General features: G+C 42.7%; 1 protein-coding gene across 1 annotated transcript in view; it reads right to left on the bottom strand.

Annotated features, from left to right (window-relative positions):
- The window catches only part of EIPR1 (EARP complex and GARP complex interacting protein 1), a 379,053-nt gene that overhangs the window by 184,235 nt on the left and 170,594 nt on the right, over positions 1 to 24,224 (bottom strand). The window contains exon 4 of the mRNA XM_073625428.1: positions 5,913 to 6,069. Within this exon, the coding sequence (XP_073481529.1) occupies positions 5,913 to 6,069 (157 nt within the window). The remainder of the gene's footprint in view (positions 1 to 5,912; positions 6,070 to 24,224) is intronic.

The raw sequence follows: 24,224 nt of genomic DNA, 5'->3' as shown, positions 1-24,224 counted from the left end.
ACTGCTAGTTTTTCAGCAATTTGTAGATCAGATATTTAGCTATTGCCTTTTAGCAGTATTTCATGTCAGTGTCAAGATCCCCAGTGCCAATCTCTCTTCCTTCACTTCTATGGGCCAAAAATTAACAGAGCCCACAAACCCAATTCTGTAGCACTAGTTTAGCTTGAAGTAGTAGTAATAAACCATTTCTTAGCAATAAATCAGTAATGACTTCAGTGATCGCTAGCTAGAAATTGCTGTTCAAGCAGAACATCCGCTAAAGGGGAAGTTCCGCTTTATGCCCTCCTCCCCCCTCCTCTTTTTGGCACTCTTCAGGGGAGGAGGGGAGCGAGTACCTGGTCTCTGGTGATCCACTAGAAATGTTCCCAACACCCCCATGCCCCCCCCCGCCCACTTCACAAGTCCCAGAGGCCTGGCTCGCGCATGTGCAGCCAGCTGTGAAGACTAATGCCCCGTACACACGGTCAAATTTTCCGATGGAAAATGTGTGATAGGACCTTTTTGTCGGAAATTCCGACCGTGTGTAGGCTCCATCACACATTTTCCATCGGATTTTCCGACACACAAAGTTTGAGAGCAGGATATAAAATTTTCCGACAACAAAATCCGTTGTTGGAAATTCCGATCGTGTGTACACAAATCCGATGGACAAAGTGCCACGCATGCTCAGAATAAATAAAGAGATGAAAGTTATTGGCTACTGTCCCGTTTATAGTCCCGACGTACGTGTTTTACGTCACCGCGTTTAGAATGATCGGATTTTCCAACAACTTTGTGTGACCGTGTGTATGCAAGACAAGTTTGAGCCAACATCCGTCGGAAAAAATCCTAGGATTTCGTTGTCAGAATGTCCGAACAAAGTCCGACCGTGTGTACGGGGCATAAGACCCCTTTCACACTGGGGCGGTTTGCAGGCGTTATTGCGCTAAAAATAGCGCCTGCAAACTGACCCAAAACAGCCGCTGCTGTTTGTTCAGTGTGAAAGCCCGAGGGCTTTCACACTGAAGCGGTGCGCTGGCAGGAGAAAAAAACTCCTGCCAGCCGCATCTTTGGAGCGGTGAAGAAGCGGTGTATTCACCACTCCTAAACCGCTCCTGCCCATTGAAATCAATGGGACAGCGTGGCTATACCGCGCTGTTTTACCGCTGATGCCCCCTACCGCCCCAGCGTGAAAGCAGCCTATAGGAATCAAAGATAGCTACCCACAGGAAACATGATGGTGCCAGGGACCCGGAGAACAGTAAAGAACCAGTTCAGGCGAGGACAGAGATGGACCGATGGGCAGATGAGTGTCATTTTATTAAAAGTCAGCAGCTACAGTATTTTTTATCTGCAGACTTTTAATTTTTTCAAACAGGGCGAAGAACCACTTTAACCACTGGCATTAACATTTGTAGCAGCAAATGATTTCAGCTTTAAAATCAACCAATATAAATTGAAAAACAGTGAAAGAAATGTATCCTCTCTCTGTCTTTCCCCAATTGGCCCCTCAGTTTACAGCGCAAAGCTTCAGTCATAGTTTACTAAAGTGTTTCCATCGTGGATGGTTTCTATAAATGGCAGAGCTGGGTGGACAGGGCGGGCATAGTTAGGCTCTCTTGATGAGGGCCTGTAACAGCTAGTTCGTTTATTAACCCCGCCACACTAGAAGATTATGAAAGTGTAGGTGGGTGGAGAGGGGCAGTGGGACAGAGGATGATTTTCACTAACGGAAGAGGCATAAGCACAAGGGACACATCTTACTGGCTGTAAGCTTTGTCCCTGTGCTGATTTGTCTGTTTGTGATTTTGGCTGCAGTTAAAGTAGAACTAAATTCCTCCTATCCTTTTCAGCCAAGGAAGCTGTCATCTGCCTCTGTTTGATCTGCAACTGCCATGGTACTGCACATCTAATCAGTTATGACACCAGCCATTTGATGGTTCGACAGTTCGGTTGAGAGCACAAGCAAATGTGAAGTTAGCTTTCCCTGCATGCCGTGCATGTACAGTGCATCCGGAAACTATTCGTATCACTTCGCTTCCACATTTTGTTATGTTACAGGCTTATTCCAAAATGGATTCAATTCATTTTTTTCCTCAAAATTCTACAAACAATAACGACAATGTAAAAAAAAGAAGTTTGTTTGAAATCTTTGCAAATGTATTAAAAATAAAAACAAAAAGATCACATGTACATAAGTATTCACAGCCTTTGCCATGACAATCAAAATTGAGCTCAGGTGCATCCTGTTTCCACTGGGGAAGGGTACAGAAAACTTTCTGCAGCCTTGAAGGTCCCAATGAGCACAGTGGCCTCCATAATACGTAAATGGAAGAATTTTGGAACCACCAGGACTCTTCCTAGAGTGAGCCACCCGGCCAAACTGAGCGATCGTGGGAGAAGGGCCTTAGAGACAGGGAGGTGACCAAGAACCCAATGGTCACTCTGACAGAGCTCCAGCATTTCTCTGTGGGGAGAGGAGAACCTTCCAGAAAAACCACCATCTCTGCAGCACTCCACCAATCAGGCCTGTATGGTAGAATGGCCAGACGGAAGCCACTCTTCAGTAAAGGGCACACGACAGCACACCTGTAGTTTGCCAAAAGGCACTTGAAGGACTCTCAGAACACGAGAAACAAAATTCTCTTGTCTGACGAAACAAAGATTGAACTCTTTGGCCTGAATGGCCAAAGCGTCATGTCTGGAGGAAACCAGGCACTGCTCATCACCTGGCCAATACCATCCCTACAGTGAAGCATGGTGGTGGCAGCATCATGCTGTGGGGATGTTTTTCAGTGGCAGGAACTGGGACACCAGACAGGACCGAGGGAAAGATGAATGCAGCAACTTCATATATATTTTTCTGACCTTATGATGTGTTTTATATATATATATATATATATATATATATATATATATATATATATATATATTTTTTTTTTTTTTCAGATACTATCCCGGTCCACATTTGGGACATTGTCCCCCTCGGTGGCTTTTGCCTCCTTGGCGGTCCCTGGGAGGACTAGTGTGGATAAGGTTGGGCCAACTACATACCCCAGTTTTTTCTTTGCATCCTGGGGGTTTGCATGACGCGGCCGCCGCTGCGGCTTGGGCAGTGAGACTCCATATGTGATTTGTCTGGGTATGTGTTCTCATTATGTATTTGCATTTCCGAATGGTGTTCTTAATGTTGAGCAATTATGATATTTATGTAACAAACCTTTGATATACTTTTTTCTAACCCAAATAGTGTGATTCTTCTCAACAAATTACCCCTGATGAAGGGATGACTTACAGAGTCCCGAAAAAAGTAGGGCTGTGTGGAGGACTTCAGTGACTATTTCACACCATTGCTTTTAGTGGTTTGAATACTACATGCTTTTCTATATTATATACTTGTATTTTGTATTGATTTGTGTATATGTGTTTTTGTATTTAATAAAACTGTCTTTTTACTACTTGGTTGCCTTTAAAACCCCATATTCGCTGTTGGGGGTATTTTTATTCTGATGAATGCAGCAATGTACAGAGACATCCTTGATCCTGCTCCAGAGCCCTCTGGACTAAAGACTGGGGCGAAGGTTCATCTTCCAACAGGACAACGACCCTAAGCACACAGCCAAGATAACAAAGAAGTGTTTGTCCTTAAGTGGCCAAGTCAGAACCCAGACTTGAACCTGATTGAACATCTCTGGGGAGATCTGAATATGATTGTGCACCGACGCTCCCCATCCAATACGATGGAGCGCTTGAGAGGTCCTGCAAAGAAGAGTGCGAAAACCTGCCCAAAAATGGGTGTGCCAAGCTTGTAGCATCACACTTAAAAATACTTAAGGATTTAATTTGTGCCAAAGGTGCTTCAACAAAGTATACAGCAAAGGCTGGGAATATTTATGTACATGTGATTTTTTTTCAGTTTTTATTTTTAATAAATTTGCAAAGATTTCAAACAAACTTCTTTCAAGTTGTCATTATGGGGTATTGTTTGTAGAATTTTGAGGAGAATAATGAATTTAATTCATTTTGGAATAAGGCTGTAACATAACAAAATGTGGAGAAAGTGAAGCTCTGTGAATACTTTCCAGATGCACTGTAACAATTTGTTTGAGGGCACAAGCAAATGTGACAGTTAGCATTGCCTCCATGCACAGCATGTAACTTTTTTTTGAAACTGTTAAAATCTATGGGTTTACTTCTGCTTTATGTAATATAAAGTAAACAAATGGGGTAATGGCGCTACCTAAGAAAAACCTAAATGCCACTGCATATTAGGAAAAACCACAAAAGGTGTTTTTTAATATTAGAGAATCATACGTCAATACCTATACCTTCTCAGTTAGTGTATGAGATACTAAACCCAAGTGGTTGGTATAAAATAGGTAAAGAGAGGCCCTTAGGTCCCTAGGTTGATTTAATGGGGTATATAATAATGTGTGTTAAAAAAGGAATAATATACATATGGGCTGTCTATATAAGTATAATGTATAGGCAGATACACTTCAATATATATATGCTAATGTATACTATCACACCTACATAAATAGATAGATCAGCCACAGAAAATCAACCAAGTGAATACAGTACATATGTCCTGGCTGATTGGGAATCGATGTTACTCTTTCCCAGTGCATAACTGTTTAGGAATATACGTTTTTTTGATGTTTGTTCCGGTGGCGGCGGCGGTAAAACGCCGCTATTATTAGCGGCGTTTTACCGTCGCTATGCGGCCGCTAGCGGGGCGGTTTTACCCCCCGCTAGCGGCCGAGAAAGGGTTAAATACCACCGCAGAGGCAGAGGCGCTTTGCCGGCGGTATAGCCGCACCGTCCCATTGATTTCAATGGGCAGGAGTAGTAAAGGAGCGGTATACACACCGCTCCGAAGATGCTGCTGGCAGGACTTTTTTTTACCGTCCTGCCAGCGCATCGCTCTAGTGTGAAAGCCCTCGGGGCTTTCACACTGGAATGAAAGTAGCGGCACTTTCGGGTCGGTTTGCAGGCGCTATTATTAGCGCAATAGCGCCTGCAAACCGCAGTGTGAAAGGGCTCTAAGCACCAAAGTCACCCTGATGATGTTCTGGTTTTGATGCAGATAAAAGTTTATGGGACTATTACTGTATACTAACTGGTTTTGATGCAGATAAAAGCTTATGGGACTATTATTATATATTAACCTGACCTGTTTACTGCAGGATATGTTGGCTTCAAGCTTCACTATATAATTTGTACTGTATTCACTTGGTTGATTTTCTGTGGCTGATCTATCTATCTATTTATGTAGATGTGATAGTATACATTAGCATATATATATTGAAGTGTATCTGCCTATACATTATACTTATATAGACAGCCCATATGTATATTATTCCTTTTTTAACACACATTATTATATACCCCATTAAATCAACCTAGGGACCTAAGGGCCTCTCTTTACCTATTTTATACCAACCACTTGAGTTTAGTATCTCATACACTAACTGAGAAGGTATAGGTATTGACATATGATTCTCTAATATTAAAAAACACCTTTTGTGGTTTTTCCTAATATGCAGTGGCATTTAGGTTTTTCTTAGGTAGCGCCATTACCCCATTTGTTTATTTTATATTACGTTAGCGGAGTACCCCTGGTAGGTGCTCAGTGTAGGGGAGGCAGCAACCTATTCTCTTACCATATAGGCCTATCCTAAGCGCAGTTTTTCTACCTGCTATTATTACTTCCGCTTTAAGCTACATATACACTTGAAGGAAATGCTAATGGAAGCAGCCACTGTTTCAAATCTCACATCTCAGAAGTCCCTAAACTACAAGGTGGTACATAAATGGCAGTTTCCAATGGCCTTTGCACACAGGTGTACTGCTGTATTTTTTTCTTTTTGACAGATCCCCTTTAAGTCTGTAATTTTGCAGTTCATAGGTTAAAGTATGCAGAACCCTACCAGGCCACACTGCTATGGGAGGCATTGTCGAGGTGACAGAGAAGCTCCAAGGTTTGGGTGTTGTTTGATGAATCATCAGGGACCTCCTGGTTCCCTGCCTGCAGTTCCTTCGGTATCCTCCACACAGCCGCACAAGACGTGACTTTGCTGTCTGAAGCTAAAGAACAGAGGGGAAGAAAAAGAGAAAGAAAAAAAAAAAGGCACAGATCAGTACATGTAGAACACATTTGGAATGACTGTGCTCCGGAATTCACACAAAACACAGGAGCTATGCACAGCTGTTGCCTGAAATATTTAAGGCCTTATATTTTAATAAGCAGCAGAATGCGGTGCGGAGATAGAGGGAAAAGCCTGAAGTCGCCAATCAGTTCTGTGCAGAACTCGTAATTTGCATATGTTTAACCCAGTTTCACCGTGTTCTGAAGCCAGTCTTCATGTCTTGATGAAATTTTAATTCTTTTGGGGGTGGGGAGAAAAAAAAAAACACACACACACACACAGAATCCCCTATCACCATTCCTATTTTTGTTATGCAAATTAAGGAGCAAGCAAAATTGGCTCTTGTCAAGCAAATGGTTTGTATAGCAGAGTTATAACTCAATTACGGTCTTTACCTGGAGCTGTTTTAGAACCAATTCAGGTTTTTTTTTTTTTTTTTTCCAGGTTTTTAAGAAAGTGCATCCAGTACAAATATAACAAACATACTGGAAGTAATGCTTTAAAAATATATGTAAGAAACAAAAGCTAAACATAACCATGAAAATACGGTAAAAGGGCGCAATCACACAGGCGTCAAAAACTGCATACACATACAGTACATACAGCATATTGTTTTGTACACATCTGTATACAGTAGTATGGAAGGCTATGGACCTATACACACATCTGTATACAGTAGTATGGAAGGCTATGGACCTATACACACAGCTGTGTGCAGTAGTATAGAAGGCTATGGACCTATACACACAGCTGTATACAGTAGTATAGAAGGCTATGGACCTATACACACAGCTGTATACAGTAGTATAGAAGGCTATGGACCTATACACAGCTGTATACAGTAGTATAGAAGGCTATGGACCTATACACACATCTGTATACAGTAGTATAGAAGACTATGGACCTATACACACACATCTGTATACAGTAGTATAGAAGGCTATGGACCTATACACACATCTGCATACAGTAGTATAGAAGGCTATGGACCTATACACACATCTGTATACAGTAGTATAGAAGACTATGGACCTATACACACATCTGTATACAGTAGTATATAAGGCTATGGACCTATACACACACACTGTGTGCAGTAGTATAGAAGGCTATGGACCTATACACAAAGCTGTGTGCAGTAGTATAGAAGACTATGGACCTATACACACAGCTGTATATAGTAGTATAGAAGGCTATGGACCTATACACACAGCTGTATACAGTAGTATAGAAGGCTATGGACCTATACACACAGCTGTATATAGTAGTATAGAAGGCTATGGACCTATACACACAGCTGTATATAGTAGTATAGAAGGCTATGGACCTATACACACAGCTGTATACAGTAGTATAGAAGACTATGGACCTATACACACACATCTGTATACAGTAGTATAGAAGACTATGGACCTATACACACACATCTGTATATAGTAGTATAGAAGGCTATGGACCTATACACACAGCTGTATACAGTAGTATAGAAGGCTATGGACCTATACACACATCTGCATACAGTAGTATAGAAGGCTATGGACCTATACACACATCTGTATACAGTAGTATAGAAGACTATGGACCTATACACACACATCTGTATACAGTAGTATAGAAGGCTATGGACCTATACACACAGCTGTATACAGTAGTATAGAAGGCTATGGACCTTTACACACAGCTGTATACAGTAGTATAGAAGGCTATGGACCTACACACAGCTGTATACAGTAGTATAGAAGGCTATGGACCTATACACACATCTGCATACAGTAGTATAGAAGGCTATGGACCTATACACACATCTGTATACAGTAGTATAGAAGACTATGGACCTATACACACACATCTGTATACAGTAGTATAGAAGACTATGGACCTATACACACACATCTGTATATAGTAGTATAGAAGGCTATGGACCTATACACACAGCTGTATACAGTAGTATAGAAGGCTATGGACCTATACACACATCTGCATACAGTAGTATAGAAGGCTATGGACCTATACACACATCTGTATACAGTAGTATAGAAGACTATGGACCTATACACACATATCTGTATACAGTAGTATAGAAGGCTATGGACCTATACACACATCTGCATACAGTAGTATAGAAGGCTATGGACCTATACACACATCTGTATACAGTAGTATAGAAGACTATGGACCTATACACACATCTGTATACAGTAGTATAGAAGACTATGGACCTATACACACATCTGTATACAGTAGTATAGAAGACTATGGACCTATACACACATCTGTATACAGTAGTATAGAAGACTATGGACCTATACACACATCTGTATACAGTAGTATAGAAGGCTATGGACCTATACACAAAGCTGTGTGCAGTAGTATAGAAGACTATGGACCTATACACACATCTGTATACAGTAGTATAGAAGGCTATGGACCTATACACACAGCTGTATACAGTAGTATAGAAGGCTATGGACCTATACACACAGCTGTATATAGTAGTATAGAAGGCTATGGACCTATACACACAGCTGTATATAGTAGTATAGAAGGCTATGGACCTATACACACAGCTGTATACAGTAGTATAGAAGGCTATGGACCTATACACACAGCTGTATATAGTAGTATAGAAGGCTATGGACCTATACACACAGCTGTATACAGTAGTATAGAAGGCTATGGACCTATACACACAGCTGTATACAGTAGTATAGAAGGCTATGGACCTATACACACAGCTGTATATAGTAGTATAGAAGGCTATGGACCTATACACACAGCTGTATACAGTAGTATAGAAGGCTATGGACCTATACACACAGCTGTATATAGTAGTATAGAAGGCTATGGACCTATACACACAGCTGTATACAGTAGTATAGAAGGCTATGGACCTATACACACAGCTGTATATAGTAGCATAGAAGGCTATGGACCTATACACACAGCTGTATACAGTAGTATAGAAGGCTATGGACCTATACACACAGCTGTATACAGTAGTATAGAAGGCTATGGACCTATACACACAGCTGTATACAGTAGTATAGAAGGCTATGGACCTATACACACAGCTGTATACAGTAGTATAGAAGGCTATGGACCTATACACACAGCTGTATATAGTAGTATAGAAGGCTATGGACCTATACACACAGCTGTGTGCAGTAGTGTAAGAAAACAAAATGAGTACAAAGCTGCATCCAAGGCCATATTACCGTAATTTACGCTCCGCGCATGTAATGTTTGTGCTGACTTTTACATGTAGCTTATTGGCTGCCACTGCCACTTAGGGCTGGCATGTACATATCAACAATGTGCAGCCAGCGGTGCCACCACTAATTACACACTATTGATGCTTATATGTCGGCCCTAAGTCACTCATGCAGCAGAAGCACATGCACAGATTGGCCTTGGCTTTCCATCTCTGCAGCCTCAGCAGCACAGAATGAATTGACAGGAATAGCACTGTATAGATCTTCCCATTTTTTGTGAGTGAGATTTCACGAGAGTTCTCTGAATGATGCCGGTGCTGAGTGGGTAACCTTGTGTGTTCACAATGCAGCAGGGCAGCTGCTTGACACAGGACCCAGAAGCTAGTGGAGATCACTGTAGCAGCAATGTCTACTACAGTAATTTCCAGCTTCTACAGGGGACCCCTCAGAGGTATGGTATATGCATAGTTGCATTTTTTCAAGGTGGATGAATGTAAAATATCCATACCTGGAATTCTTCTTTAGCTTTTTTCCTGTGACGACTGGAAGTTTGAGGAAATAGCACTAAGGGCTCATTTACACTTGCTTCGGCTACAACAAGGCTTTGCTAAAGCTCTCTGAACACTAGTCAAAGCTCCTGTCACTAAATAAAATGGTTAGCTTACAGTCCTGTTTACACCTTGCTTTTGCTTTGGCTTCGCTTCAAAAATTATACCCCATGTCGCTTCACTGGTGCTTCAAAGCATCTTCAAACCCTCCATAGAAATCTTGGGCAAATCTTGCTTGAAGCCCACTGAAGCCCCACTGAAGCCCCACTGAAGGCTCATTGAAGCCCCACAAAGCCTCACCGAAGCACCAAGCAAAAGCAGGTGTAAACAGGACTGTATGCTAACCATTTTATTTAGTGACAGGAGCTTTGACTGGCGTTCAGAGAGCTTTAACAAAGCCTGTCCGAAGCCTTGTTTTGAAGAAAGTGTAGGAGCAGGAGCCAGTTACACTGAAAACTGTAAACTGCAAGTGCTGGGGTGAATGAATGAATGACTTGTATAGCACTACCTATGCGAACTGAATAGCCTCAAGGCGCTTTTTGCCGCTGGTGTCCATCTGCGGTATAGGGCGGTCCTTTACCCATGGGGTCCCGACATGCTTACAAACACATACACATACAATATACACATATTTGGCCAATTTTTTTCAACAGGGTCTAATTAACCTACCAGCATGTCTTTGGAGTGTGGGAGGAAACCGGAGTACCCGGAAGAAGCCCACACAGGCACAGGGAGAACATGCAAACTCCAGGCAGATGGTGTCGTGGTCAGGATTTGAACCACTGACCCTATTGCTGCTAGGTAAAAGTGCTAACCACTATACCACTGTGCAGAGAATTTAAGTTTACTTTGGACTATTTTAGTGTGCTTTAGTGTGTTAAGCTAATAATTTTTGAGGGTTAATAAACTACTCTAAGTGAGATTTAGTCAGGCAACTAACATTTTCAGAAGGAGACCAGCAATGGAAGCCTTCATAGTTCCCTCATGACACTTAAAGGTCCTTGTTAAGACATTTCCTATTATGAGGTATCTCTCCTGTACTTCTGCATTGTCACCATGTCCCCTGCTCCTACTGTGTATCATAAGTGGCTGTGCTAACACACATTCAAGAGAATTAACAAAGAGTGGTCAAAGCACAATGCTTGTACCCCTCTTCTAAACCTAAAAATAGAGATGCTGCTGCTAATTACCAAAAGGGACGCAAGCTGTGGTTGTGACAGGACAGGGATCAGAAGAGCTGGAGCCAGGTACTTTGATTTCTCTGGTCACTGGTCACCCACCACCACCTTCTGCTAAGCTGAGACCAATCCTGCAGGCTCTGCTCATGTAGTATAATCAATGCACAGACAGAGATAGGGATGTGAGCTAGAGATAGGGATGTGAGCTATCTGCTGACAGTTCAAATCCCATACACCAGGTCACACCTGGCAGGAATCTGCATCAGTCTTCAAAATAGAAAAATGCCGCATTAGCGCTGTTAATTAGGAGCAGACCCTTTGCTGGTTTCTAATCTACTCTGAAACAGGTTCATTTGCTTAGTTAACCCCTTCATGCCTAAGCCTTTTTCTGACACTTGTTGCTTACAAGTTAAAATCAGTAATTTTTGCTAGAAAATTACTTAGAACCCCAAACATACATATAGAGAGAGAGAGAGAGAAAACCTAAATAATAAAATGGTGACCGCTGCAACATTTATGTCACACTGTATTTGCGCAGCAGTCTTTCAAATGCAATTTTTTTTGAAGAAATACACTTTAATGAATAAAAAAGGTAAAAAAAAAAACAGTAAAGTTAGCCCAATTTTTTTGTATACTGTGAAAGATGATGTTAAGCTGAGTAAATAGATACCCTAACATGTCATCCTTTAAAATTGTGCATGCTCGTGGAATGGCAACAATCTACGGTACTTACAAATCTCCATAGGTGATGATTTAAACAATTTTAATGGTTACCAGTTTAGAGTTACAGAGGAGGTCTAGTACTAGAATTATTGCTCTTGCTCTAACAATCGCGTGATACCTCACATGTGTGGACTGAACACTGTTTACATTTGCAGGCACGACTTACGCATGTGTTCGCTTCTGCGCGCGAGCTCGGAGGGATGGGGCACTTTAATTTTTTGTTTTCTTATTTTTACACTGTCCCTTTAAAAAAAAAAAATGTTATCATTTTTATTGCTGTCACAAGGAATGTAACCATCCCTTGTGACAGTAATAGGCAGTGACAGGTACTCTTTATGGAGCGTTCTGGGGTCTATAAGACCCCAAATCCCTCCTTTGCACTTAAAAGCTTTCAAAACGCCAAGTTTGGCTGTTTTGAATACTGACATTTTAAAAATCTAGCGCCTTTAAGGTTTCAGTAAACCGGAAGTGATGTCATGCCATCGCTTCTGGGTTACAAGATCCAAGACGCGATCAAAGCTGACTGCGGCATTGTTTGGGTCTCCGGCCAGCCAGCAGAGACCCAAACAATGCCAGCCAGCTCGGGCCTCCAGGTGGGACGGGAGAGCCCGGGCGAGCCGCGGAAGGCAGTGAGAGGGGGTGGGGGGACATCCCCTTCCGCTGCTCGTGATAACGATCGAGTGGCTGCTTAGCTGCATTGATTGTTATCAAAAGAAAGCCAACTGTTGGCTCGAAAAAAACGTTACCGGGGTACCACCCCCAGTACAACCCCTTAAAGCCGAAGGTTTCATATTTGCGTTACGTCGGCGTGAAGGGGTTAATGTGGCGCACGCCAATCTAGACACTTTCCTTTGCTATTAGAATGGAGCAAGAAGCTTAGTTGATTCCCCAGATTGTGTATACATGACACACTGCTGACCTTATCAGGAAGCCATTATAGAACAAGGATGTACAGTGGGGCAAAAAAGTATTTAGTCAGCCACCAATTGTGCAAGTTCTCCCACTTAAAAAGATGAGAGAGGCCTGTAATTGTCATCATAGGTATATCTCAACTATGAGAGACAAAATGTGGAAACAAATCCAGACAATCACATTGTCTGATTTTTGAAAGAATTTATTTGCAAATTATGGTGGAATATAAGTATTTGGTCAATATCAAAAGTTCATCTCAATACTTTGTTATATATCCTTTGTTGGCAATGACAGAGGTCGAACGTTTTCTGTAAGTCTTCACAAGGTTGTCACACACTGTTGCTGATATGTTGGCCCATTCCTCCATGCAGATCTCCTCTAGAGCAGTGATGTTTTGGGGCTGTCGCTGGGCAACACGGACTTTCAACTCCCTCCAAAGGTTTTCTATGGGGTTGAGATCTGGAGACTGGCTAGGCCACTCCAGGACCTTGAAATGCTTCTTACGAATCCACTCCTTTGTTGCCCGGGCAGTGTGTTTGGGATCATTGTTATGCTGAAAGACCCAGCCACGTTTCATCTTCAATGCCCTTGCTGATGGGAGGAGGTTTGCACTCAAAATCTCACGATACATGGCCCCATTCATTCTTTCATGTACACAGATCAGTCGTCCTGTTCCCTTTGCAGAGAAACAGCCCCAAAGCATGATGTTGCCACACCCATGCTTCACAGTAGGTATGGTGCTCTTTGGTTGCAACTCAGCGTTTCTACCAAACAGTTCTACTTTGGTTTCATCTGACCTTATGACATTCTCCCAATACTCTTCTGGATCATCCAAATGCTCTCCAGCAAACCTCAGATGGGCCCGGACATGTACTGGCTTAAGCAGGGGGACGCGTCTGGCACTGCAGGATCTGAGTCCCTGGCGACGTAATGTGTTACTGATGGTAGCCTTTGTTACATTGGTCCCAGCTCTCTGCAGGTCATTCACTAGGTCCCCCCGTGTGGTCCTGGGATTTTTGCTCACCGTTCTTGTGATCATTTTGACCCCACGGGGTGAGATCTTGCGTGGAGCCCCAGATCGAGGGAGATTATCAGTGGTCTTGTATGTCTTCCATTTTCTAATTATTGCTCCTACAGTTGATTTCTTCACACCAAGCTGCTTGCCTATTGCAGATTCAGTCTTCCCAGCCTGGTGCAGGTCTACAATTTTGTTTCTGGTGTCTTTCGACACCTCTTTGGTCTTCACCATAGTGGGTTTGGAGTGTGACTGTTTGAGGTTGTGGACAGGTGTCTTTTATACTGATAACAAGTTCAAACAGGTGCCGTTAATACAGTTCATGAGTGGAGGACAGAGGAGCCTCTTAAAGAAGAAGATACAGGTCTGTGAGAGCCAGAAATCTTGCTTGTTTGTGGGTGACCAAATACTTATTTTCCACCATAATTTGCAAATAAATTCTTTAAAAAAATCAGACAATGTGATTGTCTGGATTTGTTTCCACATTTTGTCTCTCATAGTTGAGGTATACCTATGATGACAATTACAGGCCTCTCTCATCTTTTTAAGTGGGAGTTTAACTTGCACAATTGGTGGTTGACTAAATACTTTTTTGCCCCACTGAACATAGCATGTTGGGGCTGATGCATGTAGACAGGAAATGGCTGAAAGAGATTGGATGAGAGGCAACAAAAGACCTAAAAACTATAGCAAGGGTTCCTCTGGGGTAACAGAGTTGAGAAACGCTGGTCTGGATGGAAATTATGTCACTGGAGTTCTTTCGTTTTAAAATAAAAATGATAACAGTGTATATAAATCTGAGACGTGTGCTGTTGCTAGCTTCCACTCTAGATTGAGTAGCCGGAAAATTTGCAAATGTACGATATAGATTATGCGTTTGTCGTGACAGAAAGGATTGGGGAGTTTTGTGTTGAATATTTTGCAGGATAACTGGTCTGGATTCTGATTATAGCTGTGTGGGGACTCGTTAGCTGCCATTACATCTCACAGCTGTTCAATCATCCGCCTTTTGTTCCTTACAGCCTCTCATGCTGTGTAACCCTCTGACTGCCAGACTCAGTGACGATCAACACACTTTACTGCGCTCCTGAGCTCCAGCAGAGCTGCTTACTGCCTGGTGAAATGCGACAGCTAAGGAATTTTCCATCATCACTGCCTAACATTAGTCACACTCAATCAATGACACAGAATCATGCTCCAATGTACAGGACCAGCACATCATATAAAGGACACCTCTAGTCAGAATAATGATCACCAGCAAATTTATATTATAAATGAAAGCAGTATTAAACCCAAAAGCAAATATTATATTGCAGTATTCCAACTCGTAGATGTGAAGGCTGTATTAGTTTCCTTTTTTAAGCTCTTTCTTCCATTTTCATCTGGTGATCCAGCCAACAAGTCTGTGTTTTTCAAAAGCACAAGCTTTCTAGCAGAATGTATTCGTTTACATCAAAATGATAAACCAGCAACTGCAAACGTTGATTTACAAATTCATCTGGGGTTCCAATGGTTGCAAGGTGGCTCACTCTTACTCTCACTCACACTTTGTATACATCCAAGTGACGAGGCGGTCTGGGAGTTCCCCATTTTCCGCACTATTACAGAGCTGCTTAATTGGTCCAACTGTATCAAATTATTTACAATGCATATCAAACTGATAGGGTTCGGTTGGAGGCACGTGCTAGTACTTCACTTCCCATGGACCTCCTGTTGTGGCTCCAACCAAAAAACTTTAGGCTATCTTGAGTACCTCCTTATCACACACTCTACACCTTTGAGCGACGGGCTTTGATAAAGCATAGCTTGTGTGAGAAACGGGTCAACGTCCCTCCCCTGCTTGTACATGTAGTGCTCTTCATGTCTTTCATGGTTTTTTATGAATAAAGGCATTTTGGATCTCCGCTTGGTGTGCAGCCATCCAGACTCTTCTTTCTCTACCTTTGGGTCATGGTATGCAAATTATATTCTTTGAAATCTCCTAATTCCCCTGTTGACCCCTTCTTTTAAAAATCCTAATTTTCCCCCAGGGCAGAATCTTCAACAATTTGCATGGTGGGTCAATATGGGTCTTTACAGGATACAGCACTTTATAGATCGGGGATGAGACAGCCTTCCTATTTTCTAGAAACTTTACAGATGCCCCCTACAGAAACCTTCCGCTTGTGTCAAATTACTAACTTTTTACAGACTCTAAGTAAGGACCAGGTAGACATAACTACCATTACTTTATTTGAAAATAAATGCCTACGCGGCCCTGAGTCATGCAGAGGGATTTCAAAGTTATATGTTCTGTTTAATAACCAACATCGGACCTGGGTGAGACTATAGAGGAGGAGGTGTGGGTGAAGTAGTAGACCATGGTGCATAAAGGAGTACTCAATACCTCCCTAGCGAAAGTAAACTATAAAGTGCTGTCTTGAAGGTAGCTTGTTCTGGCGAGGCTGGCGAAACTCTACCCTGGTACCTCACCCCTCTGTTCTCAGGGATGTGAGCAGGATGGCGATATGTTCCACGTCTGAAGGTCCAGCGATTATGGATTAGAATATTCAATCTTGTCTGCTTGGAGAGTTCTCTGAACTCTCATCTTCTTTATAATCTTTGCAGCTAAACTAACTATAGAGTGAGCATGGAAATTACCCGTGCTTAACGTTACGTTGCTTAAACACAAAATATCCTGGATTACGATTAATGAAAAATTGACAAGTATCCTTAAACAAACCAGGTTTGAAAAAGTGTGGAATCTCTAGCCACTTGAGCCCCGGACCATTATGCTGCCTAAGGACCAGAGGTCTTTTTCCAATTTGGCACTGCGTCGCTTTAACTGCTAATTGCGCGGTCATGCAATGCTGTACCCAAACGAAATTTGCGTCCTTTTCTTCCCACAAATAGAGCTTTCTTTTGATGGTATTTGATCACCTCTGCAGTTTTTATTTTTTGCGCTATAAACGGAAAAAGACCGAAAATTTTGAAAAAAAATGATATTTTCTACTTTTTGTTATAAAAAAAATACAATAAACTAAATTTTAGTCATACATTTAGGCCAAAATGTATTCGGCCACATGTCTTTGGTAAAAAAAATGTCAATAAGCATATATTTATTGGTTTGCGCAAAAGTTATAGCGTCTACAAACTAGGGTACATTTTCTGTAATTTACACAGCTTTTAGTTTATGACTGCCTATGTCATTTCTTGAGGTGCTAAAATGGCAGGGCAGTACAAAACCCCCCCAAATGACCCCATTTTGGAAAGTAGACACCCCAAGGAAATTGCTGAGGGGCATGTTGAACCCATTGAATATTTATTTTTTTTGTCCCAAGTGATTGAATAATGACAAAAAAAAAAAAAAATATTTACAAAAAGTTGTCACTAAATGATATATTGCTCACACAGGCCATGGGCCTATGTGGAATTGCACCCCAAAATACATTTAGCTGCTTCTCCTGAGTATGGGAATACCACATGTGTGGGACTTTTTGGGAGCTTAGCCACGTACGGGGCCCCGAAAACCAAGCACCGCCTTCAGGATTTCTAAGGGTGTAAATTTTTGATTTCACTCTTCACTGCCTATCACAGTTTCGGAGGCCATGGAATGCCCAGGTGGCACAAACCCCCCCCAAATGACCCCATTTTGGAAAGTAGACACCCCAAGCTATTTGCTGAGAGGCATATTGAGTCCATGGAATATTTTATATTTTGACACAAGTTGCGGGAAAGTGACACTTTTTTTTTTTTTTGCACAAAGTTGTCACTAAATGATATATTGCTCACACAGGCCATGGGCATATGTGGAATTGCACCCCAAAATACATTTAGCTGCTTCTCCTGAGTATGGGGATACCACATGTGTGGGACTTTTTGGGAGCCTAGCCGCGTACGGGGCCCCGAAAACCAAGCACCGCCTTCAGGATTTTTAAGGGTGAAAATTTTTGATTTCACTCTTCACTGCCTATCACAGTTTCGGAGGCCATGGAATGCCCAGGTGGCACAAAACCCCCCCAAATGACCCCATTTTGGAAAGTAGACACCCCAAGCTATTTGCTGAGAGGCATGGTGAGCATTTGCAGCTCTCATTTGTTTTTGAAAATGAAGAAAGACAAGAAAAAACTTTTTTTTTTTTCTTTTTTCAATTTTCAAAACTTTGTGACAAAAAGTGAGGTCTGCAAAATACTCACTATACCTCTCAGCAAATAGCTTGGGGTGTCTACTTTCCAAAATGGGGTCATTTGGGGGGGTTTTGTGCCACCTGGGCTTTCCATGGCCTCCGAAACTGTGATAGGCAGTGAAGAGTGAAATCAAAAATTCACGCCCTTAGAAAGCCTAAAGGCGGTGCTTGGTTTTCAGGGTCCCGTACGCGGCTAGGCTCCCAAAAAGTCTCACACATGTGGTATCCCCGTACTCAGGAGAAGTAGCAGAATGTATTTTGGGGTGTAATTTCACATATTCCCATGGCATGTTTGAGCAATATATCATTTAGTGACAACTTTGTGCAAAAAAAAAAAAAAAAAAATTGTCTCTTTCCCGCAACTTGTGTCGCAATATAAAATATTCCATGGACTCGACATGCCTCTCAGCAAATAGCTTGGGTTGTCTACTTTCCAAAATGGGGTCATTTGGGGGGGTTTTGAACTGTCCTGGCATTTTATGCACAACATTTAGAAGCTTATGTCACACATCACTCACTCTTCTAACCACTTGAAGACAAAGCCCTTTCTGACACTTTTTGTTTACATGAAAAAGATATTTTTTTTTCCAAAAAAATTACTTTGAACCCCCAAATATTATATATTTTTTTAAAGCAAATGCCCTACAGATTTAAATGGTGGGTGTTTCATTTTTTTTTCCACACAGTATTTGCGCAGCGATTTTTCAAACGCATTTTTTGGGGAAAAAACACACTTTTTTAAATTTTAATGCACTAAAACACACTATATTGCCCAAATGTTTGATGAAATAAAAAAGATGATCTTAGGCCGAGTACATGGATACCAAACATGACATGCTTTAAAATTGCGCACAAACGTGCAGTGGCAACAAAATAAATACATTTTTAAAAGCCTTTAAAAGCCTTTACAGGTTACCACTTTAGATTTACAGAGGAGGTCTACTGCTAAAATTACTGCCCTCGATCTGACCTTCGCGGTGATACCTCACATGCATGGTGCAATTGCTGTTTACGTTTGACGACAGACCGCCACTTGCGTTCGCCTTAGCGCGAGAGCAGGGGGCGACAGGGGTGCTTTTTTTTTTTTTTTTTTTTTCTTTATTATTTTTTTGCTTTTTTATCTTATTTTTAAACTGTTCCTTTCATTTTTTTTTTTTTAAATCATTTTTATTGTTATCTCGGGGAATGTAAATATCCCCTATGATAGCAATAGGTAGTGACAGGTACTCTTTTTTGAAAAAATTGGGGTCTATTAGACCCTAGATCTCTCCTCTGCCCTCAAAGCATCTGATGACACCAAGATCGGTGTGATAAAATGCTTCCCCAATTTCCCAATGGCGCTATTTACATCTGGCGAAATCTAAGTCATAAAATGCTCGTAGCTTCCGGTTTCTTAGGCCATAGAGATGTTTGGAGCCACTCTGGTCTCTGATCAGCTCTATGGTCAGCTGGCTGAATCACCGGCTGCATTCTCAGGTTCCCTGTTGAGACAGGAGAGCCAGAGAAAAACACGGAAGACGGTGGGGGGGGGATTCCCTCCCACGGCTTGTAAAAGCAGTCTAGAGGCTAATTAGCCGCTAGGATTGCTTTTACATGAAAGCCGACCGCTGAAAAGAATGATACCAAGATGATACCTAAACCTGCAGGCATCATTCTGGTATAACCATTCAAAGTCGTGAATGGCGTACCTGAAGACAAAAAAATGGTTAACAATAAAGCACAGTAAACGGTAAAGTATAAATAATTACATACCTGAAAAACAAACATGATAAAACATAATAACAATAAAACATTGCAGAATAGAATACAGTAAAAAAGAGCAGAACAAGAGAGAGAGAATAGAGAGAGAGAGAACAATAAAACGACAACTATTTTTTTTTATTTTATATATTTTTTTTTTTTTTTTACACTTTTTTTGTAACTAACTTTTATAACGGTAACCGGTTCCAGGTTCGGGTCTCTCAAAATGCGATGGCATCTTGGGAGACCCTGTGAAAGTGTGCCTAGTCTGTGCAATGCTGTACCCTACGCTAATACTCAACTAGTGAATGGTAGCGTTCAAAACATTCACCAATGCAAAGACCAGGATTGTCAGGACAGGGACAATAATAGCGGGTGTCACGCCTATATCCGCGCTTGCTGCAGACACAACATCTTTTTTGGGGGGCGTTGGGTAGGGGTACTCGGGAGGACATAAAGAAAATGCCTCTCATGCAGCCGACTGCATTTGGTTGGGGATGTGAATGGGGGAAGTACGGGTGCTGCAGAAGTGGTGGGTTCCCAATTAGGATTGGCGAATGCAGCAGGAAGGGCATTATGGGCACGACGGGCCTGTGTTTGTCTTTTTGGTGGCAGCGGGACACTACTTGTGCTTGCCACCTCACCAGCTTGAACTGCACTTATGGGACTCGCCACGTCACCAAGTGTTACTGCAGTGCTGGTTTGACTACGACCGGGGTGTACTAGGCCGCTGGCGCTTGCCAGTTCAATAAAAAGCTACCAAAAAAACTGTTAGCGATCGCAGGGATCAGGCCTGACTCTGCGAACGCTGCAGTTTAGTTTAGTGTTTTGTAAGTGACAGTGATCGATCGATACTGCACTTGGGTGGGCTGGGCCGGGCGGAGGGGCAAAATGCAGGTGCTAGCAGGTATCTGGGCTGATCCCGCTAACACTGCGTTTTTGGGAACCCTAAACTGCTGGGGACGCTAGTATAGATCTGATCGGATCAGATATTGATCCGTTCAGATACTATACCACTAAGGGAGGCGTATGCTGCATGCGTGGGTGTTAGCGGTACTGGCGCTAATCTGACGCTGCTTGGGGCTGGTGCTTGCCAGTTCACCAAAATACTACCAAAAAAACTGTTAGCGATCGCAGGGATCAGGCCTGACTCTGCGAACGCTGCAGTTATGCGTTTAGTGTTTTGTAAGTGACAGTGATCGATCGATACTGCACTTGGGTGGGCTGAGCTGGGCCGGGCGGAGGGGCAAAACGCAGGTGCTAGCAGGTATCTGGGCTGATCCCGCTAACACTGTGTTTTTGGGAACCCTAAACTGCTGGGGACGCTAGTATAGATCTGATCGGATCAGATATTGATCCGATCAGATACTATACCACTAAGGGAGGCGTATGCTGCGTGCGTGGGTGTTAGCGGTACTGGCGCTAATCTGACGCTGCCTGGGGCGACGCATATCACCGCCGGGCGATCAGGGGGCTAAACCTTTATTCGGTAATAAACGGCGGGTGCCCTCACACTAAAAAAAATAAACTAACCAGCGTCACCCGTAACACTTATACGGTGATCAGTGGTGAAAGGGTTAACTAGGGGGCCATCAAGGGGTTAAAACATTTATTAGATAGTATATGGGGGTCCCTGTCGCTATAAAACGCTGACGGCGAACCTAAATATTTACGTCCCTAACTAGCGTCACCAGCGACACTAATACAGCGATCGACACTGGTGACAGGGGGTGATCAAGGGGTTAAAACTTTATTAGGGGGGGTTAGGGGGGTATCCTAGACCTAAAGGGGGGTAATATTCACTGTCCCAACACTGTAACTGTCACAAAGTGACACCAATGCAGTAATCAGGAAAAAAAAAAAAAAAAAACTGCTGGTGTCAGTTTGTGACAGGGAGGGGTGGGGGTGATTGGCGGGGGATCGGGGGGCGATCGGGGGGGGGATCGGGGTGTTTTGTGTGCCTGGCATGTTCTACTGTGTGTGTGTAGTGTTGTGCACTCACATTGATGTCTTCTCTCCTCGGCGCTGCAACGGAATACCGAGCCGAGGAGAGATGACATCATTTCCTTTGCTGCTGTTTAGCATACAGCAGCAAAGGAAGTTATCTGATTGGCCGGCGGCGATCGCGAGGGGGGGGGCCACGAACGGATGGCCTCCCCCTCATCTCCGATCGCCGTGGGACCAAAGACGACCGCCTCGGGCACCGGTCCGATCGGACCCCCCACCCGCGGAAGGCAAATCACGTATATATACGTGATTTTTCCTGTCCGTGCCACCTTGCCGACGTAAATTGGCGTGAGGCGGTCGTCAAGTGGCTAGATTAAATACCTTTAAGCTTCCTAGACACCGGGACACCTTGTGGATGGGGTCCTGGGTTGAGGGGACCAATTCTTGTCCTCCTTTCTTTCCTCTACTTTCTCTTATACTTTTTTTATGATTTGATGTTTTTTATATGGATGCCAATGGAGGGACCATAGAGCCTCTCCTACTTTAACATATATCTGGGAGCAAGGCACCATGTCTTGAGGCACTTGGAATAATTTCTGACAATATTGCTCAAGCTCCCACACCTCTCAATGTAACTGTATTAGCATTAGGTTTACCTTTTAATGCAGGACTCAACAAACCCCAGGCACCAGGTCGACATGGTGACAAGAAGTTTCGTCCTGGCGCCTGTGCTTTTGTGCTGCCGCCCAAATGCTTCCCACGAGCGCCCTTCCCCGCTGTGTATCCAGGCTCGGCTTGCCCATCTGCAGGCCCGGGACCAGCATAGCAGGTAGAGGGGAGAAAGGAGAGCAGACACATGTTTTAGTTGTTGACCCGGAAGTGATGTGTGATGTCACTTCTGGGCCCCTGTTGACAGTTTCCCTGGCCCTTCAAGGCTAGAAAAGAATGTAACGCAGTATTATGTGCATTTCATTACATTTAGTAAAGGGCATGTCTCATTAAAGAGAATCTGTCACCAAAAAACGAATCGCATAAGGGCCTTTTTGCAATATGGCTACATGGAGTTGTTCTGTACACAGAGTGTGTATTGATCACTCCCCAGAAACATAATTTCCTGCTTGTGTGATTGGCTCCCCAATTTTACCAGAAGTCTGCCTAAGATACGAGTCAGACTTTAGGTATCCCCTGCAACAAAAATGTCATTTTTGGAGAGATATTTTCAATAGGAACACGTCTAAAGGGGTGCAGGCCCAGCCGATTTCCTCATGAGTGCCCTGCAGCTGCACACCTGACAGTGAAACCACTCCCATTAGAAACCACTCCCATTAGACCCCACTCAGTACAGAGGCACAGACAAACACACATGGATCTCTTCAGAATAACAAAAAAGGTAGGAATCTACAACAAAGGTTGTTATAATCCTTGCAATGTACATAGATCACGCAGAGGGGAATGTTTTATTCTCAACAAAAGTGGAGTTACGCTTTAAGTTACACCCAAGCACATAACATCCCTCCAAAAACATGCCTACGCCTGAAAACGTTATCGTGCCCTGAGGTTTTCAAGCTTTTTACACATCTGATGACAGCTGAACCTGAATGGATGTGAGCACATTAAGAACACCTAAAATTTTGGGTCTTAGGAGTCAGTAAGAGGCTGTGTGTGAAGGTGGTGGAAATTTCCTGGGAGATACTGGATTTAATTTATAATGGACGGTTTTGAATTATTCTCACTTTATATAACTTAAAGTGATACTAAAGTCTAGTTTTTTTTAATTAAAAATAACAAACATGATATACTTACCTTCTCTGTTGCAGTGGATTTGCACGGATCCTCCTCTTCTTGGGTCCCTCTTCAGCTCTCCTGGCCCCTCCCTCCTGTTGAGTGCCCCCACAGCAAACAGCTTGCTATGGGGGCAGCTGAGCTGAGCCACAGCACCCTGTGTCCATTCAGACATGAAGCCCTGGCCCACCACCGCCCCCTTTCTTTTCTCATTGGCTGACAGACTGAAAGCAGCGGGGGCCAATGGCACAGTGCTGCTGTTTCAGCCAATGAGGGGGGAGTCCCGGGAAGTCGAGACATCCCTACAACACCGCTGGATCGAGATGGGGCTCAGGTAAGTAATAGGGGTGCTGAGGGGGGTTGCTGCACACAGAAGGCTTATTATCTTAATGCATAAAATGCATTAAGATAGAAAACCTTCTGCCTTTACAATCACTTTAAGGTGGAGCAATTATAGTGGTAATTTATTTAATGACACAGGTTGTTTAAAGATATAGTATCACAATAATAAGGTGTGGACACAGCGATTATAAAGACACAGCACAATATATTTTGGGTTTTAAGAAGTGTTATTTACTTTCATTTTCCTGATCACTGATATAGCAGTATTTCTTTATAGTTTGTCCCAACAATAGCACCAAACAGTAAAACTGTCAAAAATGGGAACTACATGAATTTGTAGCATGTCATAGGATTTTCACAAAGTTGGTGCAAGGCATCTGACTGTATACACACAGAAAGAAATGTACAGTGCCCTGAAAAAGTATTCATACCCCTTGAAATTTTCCACATTTTGTCATATTACAACCAAAAAGCGTAAATGTATTTTATTGGAATTTTATGTGATAGCCCAACACAAAGTGGCACATAA

Source organism: Aquarana catesbeiana, linkage group LG04 (assembly GCF_042186555.1).
Source record: "Aquarana catesbeiana isolate 2022-GZ linkage group LG04, ASM4218655v1, whole genome shotgun sequence".
NCBI lineage: Eukaryota > Metazoa > Chordata > Amphibia > Anura > Ranidae > Aquarana > Aquarana catesbeiana.
This window is presented reverse-complemented; position numbering and strand designations above follow the sequence as displayed.